At 46.8% G+C, this 17,940-nt stretch overlaps 1 protein-coding gene across 2 annotated transcripts in view; it reads right to left on the bottom strand.

Annotated features, from left to right (window-relative positions):
• NOC2L (NOC2 like nucleolar associated transcriptional repressor) overlaps positions 1–17,940 on the bottom strand; it is a 43,770-nt gene that overhangs the window by 23,678 nt on the left and 2,152 nt on the right. For both annotated transcript variants that reach the window (XM_062604001.1, XM_062603995.1), the window contains exons 5-12: positions 17,382–17,502; positions 16,063–16,153; positions 15,298–15,376; positions 13,425–13,535; positions 11,530–11,643; positions 10,735–10,923; positions 9,211–9,350; positions 5,206–5,317 (exon numbers count right to left, since the gene is read on the bottom strand). In XM_062604001.1, the coding sequence (XP_062459985.1) occupies positions 5,206–5,317; positions 9,211–9,350; positions 10,735–10,923; positions 11,530–11,643; positions 13,425–13,535; positions 15,298–15,376; positions 16,063–16,153; positions 17,382–17,502 (957 nt within the window). The remainder of the gene's footprint in view (positions 1–5,205; positions 5,318–9,210; positions 9,351–10,734; positions 10,924–11,529; positions 11,644–13,424; positions 13,536–15,297; positions 15,377–16,062; positions 16,154–17,381; positions 17,503–17,940) is intronic.

The raw sequence follows: 17,940 nt of genomic DNA, 5'->3' as shown, positions 1-17,940 counted from the left end.
TGGTGAAGGAGTAACATGAATGAATGAGAATCTCCATTCATTTCCCTGCAAGGCCACATTTGGCACACAAGGAAGTGATCTTCAGCTGAAATCAGCTCAAGCTACAATGTGATTTGGTCCTCCTGCCCTGGGGAGGCAACAGGGTACTGTTACCCCAATAACCCTTGTGTGTTGTGCTGCTCTTCCTCTGAAGCTATGATACAGGAAGGAGAAAAAGACAGGAAAGATGCTCTTTCCTATGCTGATAGAGGCAGACCTCAGGAGAAAGATGGTAAGAGCAGTAAAACCAGCTTGATCTGGGGCAGCTTCCCAGAGACACCCATCAGGGAACAGCAAGCAGCAATCAGGGGAGGTGTTCCCTAGTAATGGTATGATAACCATTGAGGAGGCTGTTGAGGAGCACATCCTGCTCACCCATACTTTGGAGCACCTCAGAAGCAGCACAAAGCTTCTCTATCCCTGTCCCCAAAGCTTATAAATTGCACTCCTAAGCAGGAAATAATTTCCCTTCCCTCTCTGCAGCAGCAAGACATTCATCATCAGCCTCCAAGCAGCCCAGCAAGGTGGGGATGCAGCACACTGATTGCTAGAGGCTGAGGTGAGGAGGCAAGGGAGGGTGTTCAGGTCACCCCAGTGCCCCCAGGGCAGAAAAGCATGGAGACGACTATTGATTTCAGTACATTTTATTTGTCAATCCAGATTATTTGGAAGGAGTGGGGGGGGAGACACGACACAAACCTGGTGGCTTGTGAAAACAAAGAGCACCAGGCCTGGGAATCGATGCTATAAACCTTGTTATGCACGGTTATTTCTTTGGCCAAAACAGCAGTATTGATCCCAAAGGTCAGACACATTAAAGCAAAAGGCATCAGGCCCTGGGGGATGCCACTAGGCAAGGGGGGAAACACAACCAGAGGGTTTGAAACTCTCCCAGGCCCCAGTCAGGATGTGTGGGATAGGGGGAAAATGTGGTTCCCCCATCTCCAGACTATGCAGGAGAGGATGAGTGATGGCTAGGAATGCTGGAGCAGGGTGGAAAGGTGGTAATGAGGGAGTAGAGGGCCAGAAAATAGCAAAAGGCAACAATTTGGCTGAAGTGATAACCACAGAGGAAAGGACAGGGCAACACAGGCAGGAAGGGGAAGGCTTCTTGGCAAGCTCAAGCTCACAGATGACTTCCACATGGCTAGTGAGAAGGGTGCTCACACACAGTTTATACTGGCAGAGTGCAAACTAGAGACCCAACACTGCACCCACAGCACTCACGCTGTTCCACCCCCTCCAACCTCATCTCTTTCCCTCAGGCTCTAGCAAAAGCCTCCTGGCATCTCCTTTGATCAACCCAAAGCTGGCTGCCCCAGGCCAGCTCACAGCAGGATCCAGAGCTCTGCTGGGCCTGCCTGCAGCTCTCCCTAAAGCCTGGCATCAACTTCCTACTCATATCTTGAGTATCTCCAAGGACAGACGCTGATTTATGCAGCCTGTTCTAGCCTCATCCTATAAAACTGTTGGGTGGTTTTTTTTGGGGTTGTTTCCCCCCCCAGTGCTTAAGTGGGACCTCCTGTATTTCAGTTTCTGCTTATTGCCTCTCAGCACTAACTGCCATTGAGAGAAATCTGGCTTCAAAACTCTTTATTCACAGAATAAATGAGGTTGAAAGAGAGCTCTCAAAGTCATCTTGTGCCCTGCTCCATGTCCAGATTGTGTCTGTGCATCCCCAAGGATGGAGACTCCACAACCTCCTTAGACAACCAGTGCCAGTGCTCAGGGACCTTTATCCCTGATCTTCATCTTCCTGAGGCTGAACAGTCCCAACTCTTGCAGCCTTTCCTCACATGAAAGGATGCTCCATTCCCCTCACCTCTGCAGCTCTTTGACTCACTCCCATATCCATATTTCTCACCCCTTGAACTGGACAAAACACACCAGCTGTGGGCTCACTAATGCTCAGCAGAGGGGGAAAGACCACAATCAAACTGCTGGCAAAGCTCTAAGACAGCCTCCTCTCAGCTTCATATCACGTGCAAGGTTGCTGATGGTGCCACTCTGCCCCATCATTTGAACCATCAGTGAATATGATAACCACTATCAGCCCCACTATCCATTTCCAGTGTACATCACTAGCCTCTAGCTAGATTTCATGCCCCTGATTACAGCATAAGCCTTGGAAGATCAGCTGCCTGTCGATACACCTTAGAGCTTGCTTATCTAGCCTGCAATTCATCAGCTTGTCTGTGAGGAAGCTATGGGGAGATGGTATCCAAAGCCTTGATAAAGAGGAGATAAACAACATCCACTGCTCTCGCCTCATCCACTGAGCCCATCATCTCTTCACTGAAGTCTGTTAGTTTGGTCAGGCATGATTTCCCTCAACCCCTGGTACCTGCAGGGCTGTAATGCAGAATTTAAGAGCTGAAAAGTAACAGTGAAGGGACAAGAACTGAGGGAAAGGAAAGATCCATCTTCAGTGGGTGCAGTGGCTGAGCTTGCTCTGTCTCAGCTTCCCGTTCTGCCTCCCTTTTAAAGGGAGCAAAGAGTGCATGTCTTGTAGAAAACTCAGATCTCTGCTAAATGTAGGACAAGCTCCAAAATTATCAGTTCTCCAAGCACAACCTTCACACCAGCTCCTCTGACACAACCCACTGGATGCTGCACTCCAAGCCCCTGAGGACTTCTGGAGCAAACTGCATGACCCAAGCCATTCAAGTGTCAAAGAGAAACACTCCTGCCTCCCTAAGCACATCAGGGTTAACCTGCTCTCCCCATCCCTCACCAGGGATGCCAGCCTTAAACTGGCATGTGAAGTGTGCCTGAGGGGAGATTTCCACCTTCTTTATCCACCTTTCAGCAGATGAGCCACCAGTCTTCCTGCTGCAGCAACTACTGCCTGTCACACAGGAACTGAAGTGATGGAAAAAGCAGAGCCTGGGATCCCACAGGCCCTTCAAAGGTAGTAACAGTGCAAGAACAAAGCCTGCTTCACACCCTCTCCCAAGCCACCTCCTCCTAAGATGTAGTTTTAGCTGCTTCTGCTCCATCCTGGAAAGCAGAGTCAGAGGGGAGACAGCCCTGGATGCCTGTGCTGGGGAGCATCAGCCCTTGTCAAGATGCATCAGGCAGGCAGCTCTTATTGCTATTTGCAGGGGCTTGGGGAATTCCTGTGCCTATGGGAATTGTACAGACATTCAATTTGCTGTCTCTGGACAGCACAGCAGCAACAGGGCTGAGACAAGAGGTAGCAAGGCTTGGGTTTGCTTGATGGGGAGGGGGAAGGAAAACACAGTTACAGTCAGTCACTTTTTGCACACAGACTCTACACTCTAAAGCCATGTAAAGCCCTCTCTAAAAAGAGCACAAAATAGAGGGTCACAAACTCAACAGCTATTCTTTTACTGCACTTGGATTCAACTGCATCAGTGACAGAGCAGCCCTTCCTCCTTCCTATCAAACATGTTATGCTGGGAAGTTTTCATTCTGCTCCCCAGACTCCAGTCATGTCCCTCAAAAGTTTACTTCTGCTTCGAACCAAAGCACTGATCAGATCCTTGAATCTCATAATGATGTGGATAATGAGCTTTAAATGGATTTTGTTTCATGACATGGTGTAGTATGGGACAAATGTCCACTGACTAAGTCACTGCTGAATTTGAGCCTGTTTCTACCAGCTTACATAGTTAAAGCTCTGTGGCTGGGCATCAGGATGCAGATTCCAGCATCACCACAGCCACCCTGGGACTTTGGGAAGGCCACTTCACCTTCGTGTGCTAAAGCTTCCTACCACCTCATCCACACAGCTGGAATACATCTGCCTGGAGACAGCTTATGGAGACACACTAAGGGTTGCAAGAGAACTCGGATACCATTGCAACAGAGAGGAAAGAATTGGGAAGAGAAAGTACAAAGGGAATAGCCTTGAATGCTCCTGGTAACTCCACAGAATGTTAGAGGGATCCTTTGCAGGAGATGGGCAGAAAGAAGGGAAAAGCTGACAGTGGAACGAAGGTTTGAGTTTAACATCATCCCATTCCCCTTAGGTTATAGAGACTGAAGCAAAATAACTGATAAAGCAACATGAAAGAGCAGGCAAGCAACATACACGCACACATTTACCCTACCCCCATCTCTCCCTTGTCACCAGCACCTGGACAAGCTAAACTGAGCAGTGCCTCACACAGCGGGATCGGATGTGGTCGGGATGCGGAAGCCAGGAGGAAGCTCAGTGTGCAGTGTGGTAACGTCTGGCTGGGGCCTGACACACAGATTAGAGCAGAGGTGTTGGGGCCAGAAGGCAAAGAGCAGGGGGACGGCCCTTAGGGGAAAATGGTTTTCTCTCTCAGAGCACCGAAGAGCAAAAAGCATCCTCACCCCCAGCTCCACTGGCCCAGAGGGGAGACGTTGCTATCACTAAATCTGGCTGGCAGGATGTCAAACATGCATGAAGGAGAGGAAGGAAGCAGGCAAATGGCAAAGCCACATGGGGCATGGCCAAGGAGCAGCAGAGGAGGCAGGAGAGCAGGAGATTTATAAACAACACTGCCTTCCATAGGCTCAGAGGATGTGGTTTGCAAAGGACATTTACAACAACACGAAACCACAAAAACCTTTTGCTTCAACAGAACTTGATTAGGAATGAGCTTGGCTGACTCAGGTCATTTATTATAGACATCTCCCTCCTCCCTCTTCAGTGTCCAGCCTCACGCTAACCTACTGGGGTTTCGGCATCCCTCACCCTGCCTTGTTCATGCTTCTTCAGTGAAATTTGGGTGCACCACTTCTGCACCACCTTCTCATGGCAGCAAAGTTGCAAAGACCCTTGTGGATTCCCTTCCTTTCCCTTTGTCTGCAGGCAGAAACCCTTCTTCTTTCTAAGATATGAACATACCAGCAGCATCAAGTAAGTAACTGGGGATTTACCGCAATCACTTGAGCCTGTGAACCTCTTTGGCAAACCCGCTGCCTACTAAGCTGCATTAAACCACCTCAGAATGCACTTTTGGACCCACCTGATCTTAGATACTCTCTGCTGACAGGCCAATAAAGGCTTAATTCTATTTGCTAACCAAACAATACATCCTTGTCTGATGCTGTTTGAAAGGGAAGTGAGCAACTTGGGCAACCTTGGGAGCTGTTGGTAGGTACAGTGAATGAATGTGTTGATCAGGTAGCAGGTATCAGCTCTTATTAGGTCTGCAGGAAGCAACTAACCTCCAGGATAAATGGCAACACTGGGATGAAGGTCCTGGTGTTCTCAGACAACAGCGTAAGCGCACGGACGCAGTGCATGCGCAAGGGGTAGAACCGAGACGTTGGTACCAGCCTAGAGGGAAAGAGATAGACATTAGGGCAAGTTTATACCTGCAGCCTTCAGTGACACTCGAGAGCTTTTCCTACTCTCCAAGAGACAGACAGCTTTAGTATTGCACAGCAATCTGAGCTGCTGAAGCTATCCCACAGTTAGAAACAGGATTCACACATTCAAGCTATAACACTAACACACATTCCTGCAACCACAGCACCAAGTTTCCAGCTTCTGCTGGGAGAAAGTGCTACAAGAGCTTTGCAGATGAAGTTTGTCACTGATGCTGCTCAACACTTGCAGCTCTCATGCTCCCAGCACAGGTTGGTAGGCAATAAAAGTGGTAGGAACCAGCAGTAAAATGGCAATCTAAAGCAGCAAGTTTAACTAAGAAAAGGGCTCCCCCAGCACACCAGAGAGACTACAAGGAGGAATATGCTTCCCATTTCAGGCTCTGTACCCTCTGTGTACCCAGTGTTCATGCTGTGACCTGAACATACCCCTTAGTGTGGAATGTTGCCGAGGCAGATGCTGGACTAGCAAGACCAGCATATCAGAAAGGACAGAATGGGAATGAGAGCAACCTCTCACAGCCACATCTCTTCAACTCCCCAATCCAGGGCTATTCCCATCTCCTTCAGAGCAGCAAGATGTACATCTGAACAGCCAGTAATGAGCATGGAGGGGAAGAGGCCAGACTTCCTTCAACCCCCACTTCAAATGCTTATGCACTCAGGTATTGAGAGAAGTAGAGCCAACTCCGTTTGTAAGGTTGGGTGCAAGAAGGGTCAGTTCCCCCAGCACCACATCAGCCAGAGGACACAGACATCATTCCTGTATCCCTCTGGAAACCTCTCACTCTGAATGACCCGTACCTGAAAACATGGATGGCTCCAGCATTAACCACAACTATTTCAAACAACCCAAACCCCACAGTTCCAAGAGGCTCAAGTCTGACCAATGAACCCCTCCCCAAAGAGCCTGCAGAGCCAGCCAGGAGGGCAAAGAGAAGATGCTTGAGCAGGCATCATAAATCACCTACATCTCCCCAACTCCAAATAGTGAAATAATTATCATTGGATCCATTACAGGAATAAATCTGCTCTGCACCCCTGCTCTGACACCAGTGGAGATGACGAAAGCCATTCCCAGGAATTAATTGATCGAGGAATAAACCTGTTAAGAGTATGGATTTACTGTAAACCAAGGCCGTTAATTTTAGTGCACGCAGGGATGCGACAATCTGCCCCGCTTCCCAATAGCTGGATGCACAGAGAATACAAAACACAGCTGGGTCCCAGCTCTGCTGGGGAAGGTCCAACTGCCCACTCACTCCACAATGCAGGCTCAAACTGACTCATCTCAGTAGAGAGTTCTTTCTAATGCCTTACCATCACTGCCTCTTGGAATGCCTGCTGTATGCCTCCCAGGACATGGGCTGTGGTGCAGAAAACAGCCTAAAGGCTTCTCCAAGCTTCTATTTACTTCCCACAGCTCCTCCTGTTATACTTCTGGGTGACCACAGCCTTCCTCTGGCTAGAGAGGACAGAGGAAGGTTCTTTCAACATCAGCCTCCCTCCACCAGGACAGGTCACCAAGGGAAGCTGCTCAGGGACACCAAGGTTGTGTTTGCTTCTCCATGTGCTCAGAGGCTGGAAACTAATCCTTAACAGGCACCAAAAATCCTCATTTAACTGTAAGCCAGGGAGGAACTTCATTTCTATAGCTCAAGCTGGGAGCAAGATAGAAATCCACATAGACATGGTCAGAAAACCACTTTATAAGATGAGGGGGAAAGGGGTATCAGAACAGGAGCTTCTGTGACAACTTCTCTGCAAAGAAACCCCAACTACCAACTCAAATGCAAGCACATAGATCTAAAGGAGGGACTCATGGAGCATGGAGACAGAAAAGCACAAAGCAAAGCAAGGAAGGGGAAATATCCATGTTCTGTGATCCCTGCAACAGCTACATCACCCCCCATGGATCAAACTAACTGCAACCCTTCAGCTGTTTGAAAACAGCATCACTCATTACTCCATGGCAATTCCATGAGCAAGCTCTGCAATGAGGCCCTTCCCAGCATCCCAAAAGTCAGACACCATTAATTCCAGCAATTCTTTGTCCAGTTGTCCAACTTCCCTGGAGCACAGCTTGAGCACAGGTAACTTCCAGACACATATGGGGTCTATTTCAGAAGTATGTATTATTGAAAGTAGTTTAAATGCATTTTAGATGCTTGGAAGCAAGAAGGAGCAGGAAAATGAGGGAGCTAGTTCTGACTTTAGCAGGCAGCCTTCTACTAGTTAACTTCTTATATCACTTCTCAAGTTCTGCCCTGGTTCCTGCCTAGAGCAAAAAGCCTGTGATGGATGGTGGTTTCATCCCATTCCACTCCCATAAGAGGCCAGGAGCTGATCAGTCCCATGGACAGACAAACACCCTGCTCAGCCCTTGTGCTGGAGCCAGGCGCCACCTCCCGGTACAAGAGGCACCGGGGAAGGGGAGTCTCCCAACCCTATCACCCTTGGGATGTACCCCCGAGTACTACACATCAGGAGCAGATGTGAAAGAAGCTATTCCAGATGTTACACAGCATCCTCAAAGCTCAGCAGCCCAGAGACACAAAGGGAAGGGTCATTGAAGCCATCTCCACTAGGAAACCTCCTGGCAGCAGCCAGATACAAAGCAGCCCTCAAGCAGATGCACGCCCCCTAAATGGGCCTTCCAGAAACACACAAAGTGGCCCATGAAGAGGAAATACCTTCACCTGCAGGCTAGATTATTGTATCCTCTCACCTCGAATAGAAACAACCCAAGTTCTTCCACCCCACTCAGTTGCTACAGACCTATCCACATCAGGGGATGGGGCACAGAGATACACTTGCTAGTCCCAATTTGGACAGCACTGAGAAGAGTTTGCCTATGTCCAGGAAGGAACCACCCTTTTTATATCCTGGACATTGGCTTGGCTCAGTAAGGAAGCCAGAGTGGGATCTATTTCTGTTTTCCCAATCCTAGAACCCATCTGTTGGGTTCCCAGATCTTTCAAGCCTTGTCAAACAGTAACTGTCCTTCAGCCCTGCCCATCACAGATACTAAACTATTCTACTTGCTAAGATTCACCCAATTCACCTCCCTTGGCTCCACATAGCTGATTTACCTGCCTGGCCAGGTAGAAAACTGCCTAGGTTTGTCTGTAAGACAACTAAAGCTCTACAAGAGGAGTGGGAAGCAGCCTGGGCACATGGGGGATGAGAAAAGGGATATAAGCATACTCTAAAGATCATTTAAATCTGCTTATCCTCATCACCACTGGGAGGTTTTCAAGGCTGGGGGTAGCGTTTTAAAGCTGAGAATCTGGTTAACAGAGCTAACAGGATTTCCGAGATCACCAGAGATGCAGAAATTCCCTCAATGCCATTTCAAAGCATATGAATTTATATATAAACTGATGGGAAAACAGACAAATTCTCAGCAGAGACATTAAAAACAACAAACTTGTCCTTGTTCTTCAAATTCTAACAAACAGGCACAAAAGAATGCATCTTCTAACTGTGTTTACAGAGTCAGAGATGAGGACTTGATTCTGTTCTTTGCCACTGTTGGGTTCTGAGGCAAGTCAGGACATTCTCTCTGTCACTGTGTACAACTGGAAGGATGATCTGTCCAGGCTGTGCAACTTCTATTATACAGAGAATTTAGCCTAGGAAAGAGTAACCTACACCACAACTTCCTCACCACCTGAACATATAGATGTTCACAACACATCTTCAGCTGCAACACTTCAGAAGCAGCTCTCAATTCCTTACAATGCAAGGTCAAATCCAAATCATGCAACAGTAACACCCCTTAGTAACTGCTCTGCTACCCCAAGAGCAAGAGAACTGTAGCCAAAAAAAACTCCTACTTACTTTATGCAGCCAATGATGACCTGTGTCAAAGGATAGATCAATGGCTCCATGACCTCACTGGGGTAGATCGTGCTGAGAACCCGGCACCAGAAGTACAGGCAGTGGATATACTGCCAGTTATACACAGACTGGAAGTTCTCCTGTAGGAAAGGCAAGAACACGGGCACAAACTTGAAGATGTGGCATTGGAGAGGAGCTCACTGGTTTCTCTGTGGTCTCATTCTATGCAGCATTCTCCAAGAGGACACCTTTGAGAGAGGAATAACTAACATTTTAGCTGTCGCTGATGCTAGTGGCTGAGCCAACATCCACAAGCAAGTCTGGATGCTGCACTGGCAGCATTATGATTTGGTTCTAGTTAGTGCCCTGAAGGAAGCAATGAGCAACACACACACTGCTTTTCTTCACAAGTATGGCCCATTTGAGAAGGGTGATTTAATAACCCAGCTCACAGCAGCTGGTGGGATGTGGCCAAGCATTAGGAAAACTTTAACTGTTCCATTTACCCACAGTCCCTCGTCTCCCACAGGTAGGAAGGCTGGAACCTCAAACACACCCTTGTAAATTGTCTTCTGGCCTCTGCAGACCAGAGAGGGCAGAAAAAGGGTGTGTAATGCCAGAGTACAGGCTCAAGCCAGCAAGAAATTCATCTGAATTTCCCCCCTCTGCACTCAAACTCCTTTGGTTATGTAGCAGCTGCAAACGGGAGAGCGCTCCCCAGCTCTCACCAGGTCACTGAGATGTACCAAGAAGCTCTGTTCTCAGCTTCTCCTGCATAGACCAAAGGTACAATCTGCTCTTGTAATCACTCCCCGCAGCCACCGACTGCTCAATTTAAATTGGCTTATTGCTGGGATTTGTGCAGTTGTCATCTCAAGTTCCTACAACCCACCCCAGCTGTGAAATCCACTGGATTTAGTTCTCGTCTGGGCCAGAATTCAGGGTGTAAGAAGCCAATGCAATCCAATTAGGGCATATGCAGCCCAGACTTCATTTATGTCTGCTCATTTATCCCCATGTCTGAATAGGCAGGAGATTTAAGTGGTCACCAATCCTGCCATGTTTGGGAGCAGCTGAACAATTAATCCACAGGGGTCTGTTTTGCTAAACATGAATAAAGCCAGGATTAGCAATCCCACTCAGATTTCCAAGGTCAGACTGGAGGTGGCTGAAATCAGGGCTGCTCCCAAAAGGTCTGAGCTGCTTTGTTCAATTAAGTCCTTTAAATAGTATGGACTTCACTGCAAAGATGCACACACCGGGGTGGTTCCTAATCTTCTTTACCTTGAGGTTTTGTGACACAGGCTGTAAACAGCAGCTTCAGAGTGGAAAAAGAGTGCCCAAGGCAGAAGATAGGAAGTGTACCACAAATTCTTATGAACTAGGGAAGGAAAAGTGACTCCCACCCTGCAGGTACCTTTTCTCTCCATCCTTGCTGAAATAACACAGACTACAGGGTGATCTCTGAAGCTCCCAGTCCCTAGCATAGGGGGATACATTCCCTCCACACTGACGTGTACCCACCTTCTTCTTTATGGTCATTGCACTGCGCAGGTGAATGGCAAGCTGACGGATATAGATGAAGGCATGCTGGTAAGAGGTGTGCGTGTCCAGGGCATACATCTCTGTCAGTGTGCGCTGCATGAAGTTGATCATGGGCAGGACATTGGGAGAGGTGAATCTGGAATTCTTCACAAAGGCAATGTACATTTGCTGTGCAGAAAAGAGGACAAGATTACAACCACATCAAACAGAACAAAACCATTCTTTCACTAGCATTCCCCATCCAGGTATGTCCAAACCAGGGGTGAACTGCTCCTTTTACGAGTCATTTCAAAGGCATAAAGGGAAATAATAATCCAGCCTGCTGTTTCTTCAGGGAAAATGAGAAAGAGTCTGTGTAGCAGAGCTTGGAGCTGCCCATACCATTGTTTCTCTGCAAGGAGAACTTGTACATTGTAAGGTTGGTCACAGTCCTCTTTCTGTAACAGTGGTATCTAAGCAAACCACACTTGGCAGCCTCAGCTATTAGCTGAAAGATCAGAGCATCTCAGTAGCACCAAGTAGTGTGTGACCACCTGAGGAAAGCCTTCAAGTCTGAAGATGAGTACTTATCCAGTAGATAGATGAGTACCAGCACCCTTCCCTGCTATGACTCCGAATGCCTCCAGCAGGAAGGACAGCAGTAGGAAGCAGGATATCACTCTGTTCTTCCCTGGAGGTAGCCAGCATCATCCCCAGCACCTGCCCTACCCAATAGGCTGCTCTAAGGTAACATGAGAAAGAAAAGCTGCAGAGTACCAGAAGTACCAGCCTTACCTTGAGCAAGGGACTCAGGTAGAGCTCTTTCTTGTAGCGGCAGATCTTGTTCAGCACAAGGAAGGCCAGGACTCTCACTGTTTCCTCCCCTGTGCTCCACAAACTAATTGCTTGCTGGAACAGAACATAAAAAGATGCAGGTAAGTGCAGGGATAAAGAGCCCTTCCTGGTTACAGACAGGCCTGACCTTCCCTCCTTCACACCATAGAAGCAAGTGAGGAGGAAGATGACACAAAGATGGCAGGCTGTGTTGTCACAGCATCAGCCACGGCACTGGCAGCCATTCTGTCCTCACACTCTAGCTGGGAGACCACACAAAAGGCAAGGCTGACATTGCCATAAGCAATAAAGGAAACTGTCCAAAACTAGCATGTCAAAAACAAATGCACTCTTATTCAGGGACCTAAATACACAGTCGAGCTGCTGAGCACAGGCACCACCAGCCTGTGCATGTGATGATCTCCTGGGCTTTCCTAATCTTCCTCACCATCCCCAAGACAGCAATACCACACTGCATCACACATTTGGCCAATACATCTTCCAGCCCAACTAAAAGAGTGATTTGGAGGTCTTACACGGCATTCTGCAGAATACAACTACAGTTACCATGAGCACCAAATTCCAGCTCCTCAAAGAATGCTATTAAAAATGTATTTGTCTCTGGAGAGGGGATACCAGGGTTTGAGTCCTGAATTTATCAATGCTTTTCCCTTCTAGGCACATAGGTTGCAATTCCCAAGATACATCTCCTTGCGATAGTTCTGACTTAATTCCAGTTCCCTAGGCCTTCACTAGGATTAATTCAAACAACACAACAACAGGGTTTGGAGCCAGAGACAGGACCTGCGTAAAGCAGCACTTCTGATGAGCCATATCCTTAGTCACCAGTACAGGCATGATGATGAGCACCCAGTGCAGCATAAAAACACCCACACCAGCTACAGAAGGGTAAGTTAGTTTATGTAGAGGTCTGGGTCAACAGACACCCCCCCCCATTGACATGTACACTCATTAATCAGAGCTTTACACATCTCTGCATTGCACAAAGCAATTGTATATTGGTCTCTCTTCTTAACTTCTTGAGAAGCAAGTGAATAGATTTGGTTCTTCCCAGGCCTGCCTGCATTTACCTGTTCAGACCATAGATTGACTTGGATGTGTCAGGCTCTGTCAGGAAGTATCTGCAACAGCAGGACCACAGTGATGGCTGGTGCCTCAAAAGCTAGTAATCTATAGTAATGAACTCTACAGGAAATCAGAAAGATTCCAACCACAGGGCTGAAAAAGCCTACTTAATTCTCTATTATAGCAGTGAGCAGACTGCTACACCTCCAGATATGAGGTGTACCAGCCTCCCATCACTGTATAGCAGTCATCTCTAGCATCAAAGGGTTCCCAGCCTCATTTAAATGCTGTGTTGAAGCTTTCCATTTAAATGCCACCCCGATGCCCTCTTCCACACCCCCTTTGTTTTTCTTAAGTGCTCAGCAGTTGTGACTAAGTTGCTGCAAATACATTCCACCCCCAGCTCTGGAGAGGGAAATAGTATCACAGACACACACACACACTCAGCTCACAGGCAGCAATTACTCCATCTGCACTGAGGAAGCAGACAGCTTCCCCTGAACACCTCCGTGTCACTTGGCATAGGGATTAGTAGTAGCTACAGGCAGAGCTACATGCCCACTCACCTCGGTGTGACAGCGCTTCACGACACATAGAAAAGGTGACACAAAAGAAGCAGGAATCCTTTCCAGAACCAAAAGAAAAGCAAGGGAAGAGGAGTACAAACAACTAAGGTGTCATAGGATACAGCCCAAATCCCACAAAAGGCTCATCAGAAGGGGTTAAGGAAGTTAACTTGAATCCAAATGACATGGAGGACATCACCTTACCTTGAGAAGGGCACGGCACTGCTTTGGAAAGGACAAAAAGTAAGGCACTATGGAATTGACATGCTGAAGGACTGCTGCACCAACTGAGGCTTCTGTTAAACAAGAGAGGAGCTATGGAGGGAGAAGAAAACATGATTCCATTTAGTGCGTAGTCCCCATCACCTCTTCTTTTACCAATAAGCTGTTTCCAAGTATTTCTGTTAATAAAAGCCTGGAATACCAGGCTTCCATAGGAAGAAGCCCAAGCAAACTCACAAAAGCTGTATCAGAAAAGCAACAGACATGTGGTGGGTTAAATAACACCCCTGAAAGTACATCATCCTGACACATATGAGCTCAGGCTACTGGACATGGATTGTTAATGGCACCTGAGCTCATCACATAAAACCTCACTTGTGTACACTGCAAAAGCAGTTTAAGACATCTTACAGATTGGAGGACACCAGTGCTGTCTCACTACAGTCAAAGCACGATGAAGACACCCTCAGTCTACACAAGGCTTGGAAACAGGCCATATGAACTTGAGAACTTACTGGATTTCACCAGGATTTCTTTCCTGGGAAGCTGGAATACTCTTGGGTATCAAGAGGTTAACTCTAGCTCAAGGAAAAGGTTAGACAAGCTATTAAGAAACACTATCTTTATATTGTTTCAGTTGACCTGGAGCCAAACCCAGGACTGTTTGCCGTTCCAATGTGAAGATGAAGTGACTCAAAGTCACTTCAATCTGAGACAGATCATGCCTGATGCAGTGCCCCTTCTCGCCTCCAACCCCAGGTACTGGAAGCAGAGGCATTTCTTCTACTTTAAACTTTCCTCCTCATTCTCCTCCTTGCACTGCAAGGATTCTGGACTGAGCAGGTCTCCTTTGCAAAGTCCCTCACATACTAAAAGGACAGAAGATATTGTGCTAGAAGAACGCTGTACTGAAGCCTGGGAAAAAGGGGATTTGGAAGCAAGCACAGGACCAGGGATACTTCATCAGGACTGCAATGCCAGTTTTTCTTCTACTGCAACCTCCTGCTGCTGGCAAGAGGCACCAGAAAATGCTCTTTCTGCTAAGTCATTCTGCCAGCTTACGCTAAGACATGAGTGTGTTCTTCTTCTTATATGCCCTTCCTTCAGCTTCTGAACAATGAGTATTTCAAATGTTATTGTGTTTTTGATATTCCCAATTTGAGGATTATGACGAAGCAATCAAAAAATTAACTGGGGGTGGAAATTTCCTTCAGAACTAATCCATCCATTGTCTCTGAACCACACAAGCAACTGGAGATGGATGAGTATCCTCGTGGGATGGAACACAATCATACTTGCAATGGCATATGTGAGGTTATTAACATTACATCCTTCACATTTATTACAAGTGGCAAGATCATAATGCCAAAAATTGAACTGAAGATGCACAATACAGGAGCACAACACTGCAACCTAGTTTAAAACCCACTACATATTAAGTTTTCAGACAAATCGAGACAGGAAAGTAGCAAAATATTAACCCAGCCCTTCTTTACAGGCTGCCTATTTTGACCCAACCACCCTATGGACCTCAACATCTTTAGACCAAATACTTCCAAAACAAGACAGTGAACTGGACAGACACAATATCAGATGTCCAAGGCTTTTAGACTGAGATTGCTTCTGCCCACAGCAGTCTCAGCCAGTCTTCTTTATTCTCCCCTACACAAGAAGGCATAGAAACCAATACCCAAGGTTCCCAGTATTGTGATAACCAGAAAGTTACCCTCAAATTAGAGTAACTGTCTTTCCAAAGGGAAAAATGACTCTGACACTGTTGTTAGAGTCGTTTAGACCAGAAGCCCAGTGATGCACAGACTGCCCCCAATAACACCACCATGCTGAAGTTTCTTACTTGTATGCTACAGCCAAGGTACACTTTTACATCCAGTCGCAGCTTGCTCCAAAGTGGGCTGGTGGAAGGGAGGATCAGTCTGGAAAGGAGCAAGAGTTGGGTTTAGGTTTAAAGGAACCCCAAATAAACTAGATGTCAGCATCAGAAAGGGAGCTCAGTTCTCTATATTGCCAGTGAACAAGAACAACCACTTGCAAAGCAAGAAGTTAAAGGAGTAACAACTGTTATGGGTGAGCAGTAGTACTTCTAACCTGTGAAAACTGCCTGAAGCAGGAGAAAACTCATTTCAGAGCTTCCCAGCATCTCTGGAAGTGTGATACAGGGAGCTGTGACACCAGAAAGCCTGGTGCAAACCTGAATCACACTGATGTTATCTTCTAGTCAGGCATTCTGCAGCCACTGCCTGAGAACAGAACAAGCTGGCTTGTACCAAGCAAGTCTATTTTGGGATCAAACTAGTTGTGAGACATTTGCTGTAACTCATGAAGTAGTGCTCCAGTCTGTACTAGTCATGCTTGGGTAAGAAACCAGACTGGTATTTACACAAAGAACTGGAATTTACTTCTCAGACTAGGCACCGTTGTCAACAAGGAATCTAAAGTTTAGCTCAACGTTCCCTCCAGGGGATGAGGAAGGACTTAATACAGCCACTAAAGCCTTGGATTAACAAGTCGCATACTTGTGATACTCCAGCTACGTACAGTGCAGTTCTCAAAAGCCCCAAGCACCTTCATCCCACCTGCAGTTCTCAAATCTCAGACTTACTTGTGCTTATTCTTTGGGGGTTTTGGAAAAAGCAGCTTCTGCAGGTAATGGAAGAGGTCCCGGATACAGAAGGACACAAGGGCATTGAACACTGGTTAAAAGAAGACAGTAAAGCATTGGTAAATGATCTTCCATGTATTCCCAATCTGAGAAGAGCTCCTGAAGGAACTGAAGCTTGTAATTCCCATAGCAGAACTATTCCATTTCCTCAAGCTTCCACAGAAGAGCAGTTTAACTTACCCTAGACTTTAGCTAAACAGCAGTATTATAACTGGACAGCTTCCTGGCACAGGAGCCATCTTTTTGCCCTCTGACTGAACAGCATCAAGCACAAAAGCAGTCTGACCCATCACCAGGGGTCTGTAATACCAATCTCCCCCAAAACATAATGAAAATTAAAGGCATTTCTGAATAAATAGTCACAGAAATGGACAATATGCGAATTCTATGTAGTATCTTGTATTAAAGAAAGAGATTTTAACAAAAGAAATGAAAGAGATATAAAAAGCCCTATGCTGGGCCAGAAATTAAGGAGAGCAGGTGGATATAAGTAGTCCCACCCCAGAGTGCCAGTTCCAGATGGCACACAGTAACAAGCTGATAAACACAGTGAGAAAGTACCTGCTAATTTAGTGGTAAAAGTAAGGGGAGCTGCAGCATATGCAGCTCCAAGACACTAATAAAGATGTTTCCTCTCAGCCATGCTGCTGTGAGTCTAAACCAGGACTGTCTGCAAGACCTGGAGCTTATGTAAAAGGGGACCAAGACTGGAGGATGCATCTCTATTGCTCTACAAGTATGATAATCCTAAAGAGGGGATCTAGACATGCAGTACTTAGCTACTTAGACCTAGCTAAGGAAATGTGAACCTGATAACACAGCTGAACTCTGAATTGCTCTGTGATTATAGAACACTATATGGTGAGACCCAAAATAGTCTTGGATTAGTTCTAAGAGGGAACAGCGAGAAGCTGCAGCAAAAGTTGTCCAAAACCCCCATGTACTACAAGCATATAAATAGTACCTAGCTTCACCTTCACGCTAAGCAGCCTAGTGAATGAAGAATGGTACTTTCCTCAGCAGCCTGCAAGCCCAGCTGCTCCAGGCACACACACCAAGAGGTACACTTACACCCTGGGACACCAGAGGAGATCCCACTGCACAGACACCACCAGGAAGATAAGCTACTTATGTGAAATGAAGCCTAGAAAGGGTAAGTTAACTTCTGCCAGTACTTATCCCCGCTCTCTTCCAACAGCTAAACCTTCCCTATCAAATGACTTCCCTCTCTCACAGTAGTAGTAAGGTAACCAACTCACCTGCAGCATCAGTGACTTGAAACTTGCTGGGATCATCCCCACCTTCATCTCCTTTGGTGGTTGCTACAGCTGCTTTAAAGGCTTGAGTGATCGCATGGAATAGTTTTGGTGTTAGGTTTCTCTGGGGAAAGAAGGAAAGGACTGCTGAGGAGAAAAGGTAAGCAGTGCTCTGAATCACTTCACTGGGATGGAGTACTGGGAATTCATTGTAAGTTGGCCTGCAAAAATGGCTGCACCTAACAGCCAGGTGTGAGGTGGAGTTAATGAGTGCTAATGGCCTCCACCTGTGCTCAAATGGGCTTCAGGGTTTTAATTGGTTGGGGTCTAAGAAGCAATTAATCAGCTGAGAGCAACTATCCAGTCTGACCTTTGCCTCCCCCTCTTAAGCAGAAGCAGCAATTTCATCACTAAAAACGTGACTAAAAGGAGTTCCTAGGGCTGCCAAAGGCACAATGCTTCTAAGAGGATATGAAATCCATAGTTAACCATTTTGACCCCTTCTGAGCACACAAGTCTCCCTCAAATGGAGTGCACATACTCTAACCTTGCAGCCCAAGAG

The sequence above is a fragment of the Pezoporus occidentalis genome, unplaced genomic scaffold, assembly GCF_034315485.1.
Source record: "Pezoporus occidentalis ecotype Australia unplaced genomic scaffold, CSIRO_AGI_Poc_V1 ctg119, whole genome shotgun sequence".
Lineage (NCBI taxonomy): Eukaryota > Metazoa > Chordata > Aves > Psittaciformes > Psittacidae > Pezoporus > Pezoporus occidentalis.
This window is presented reverse-complemented; position numbering and strand designations above follow the sequence as displayed.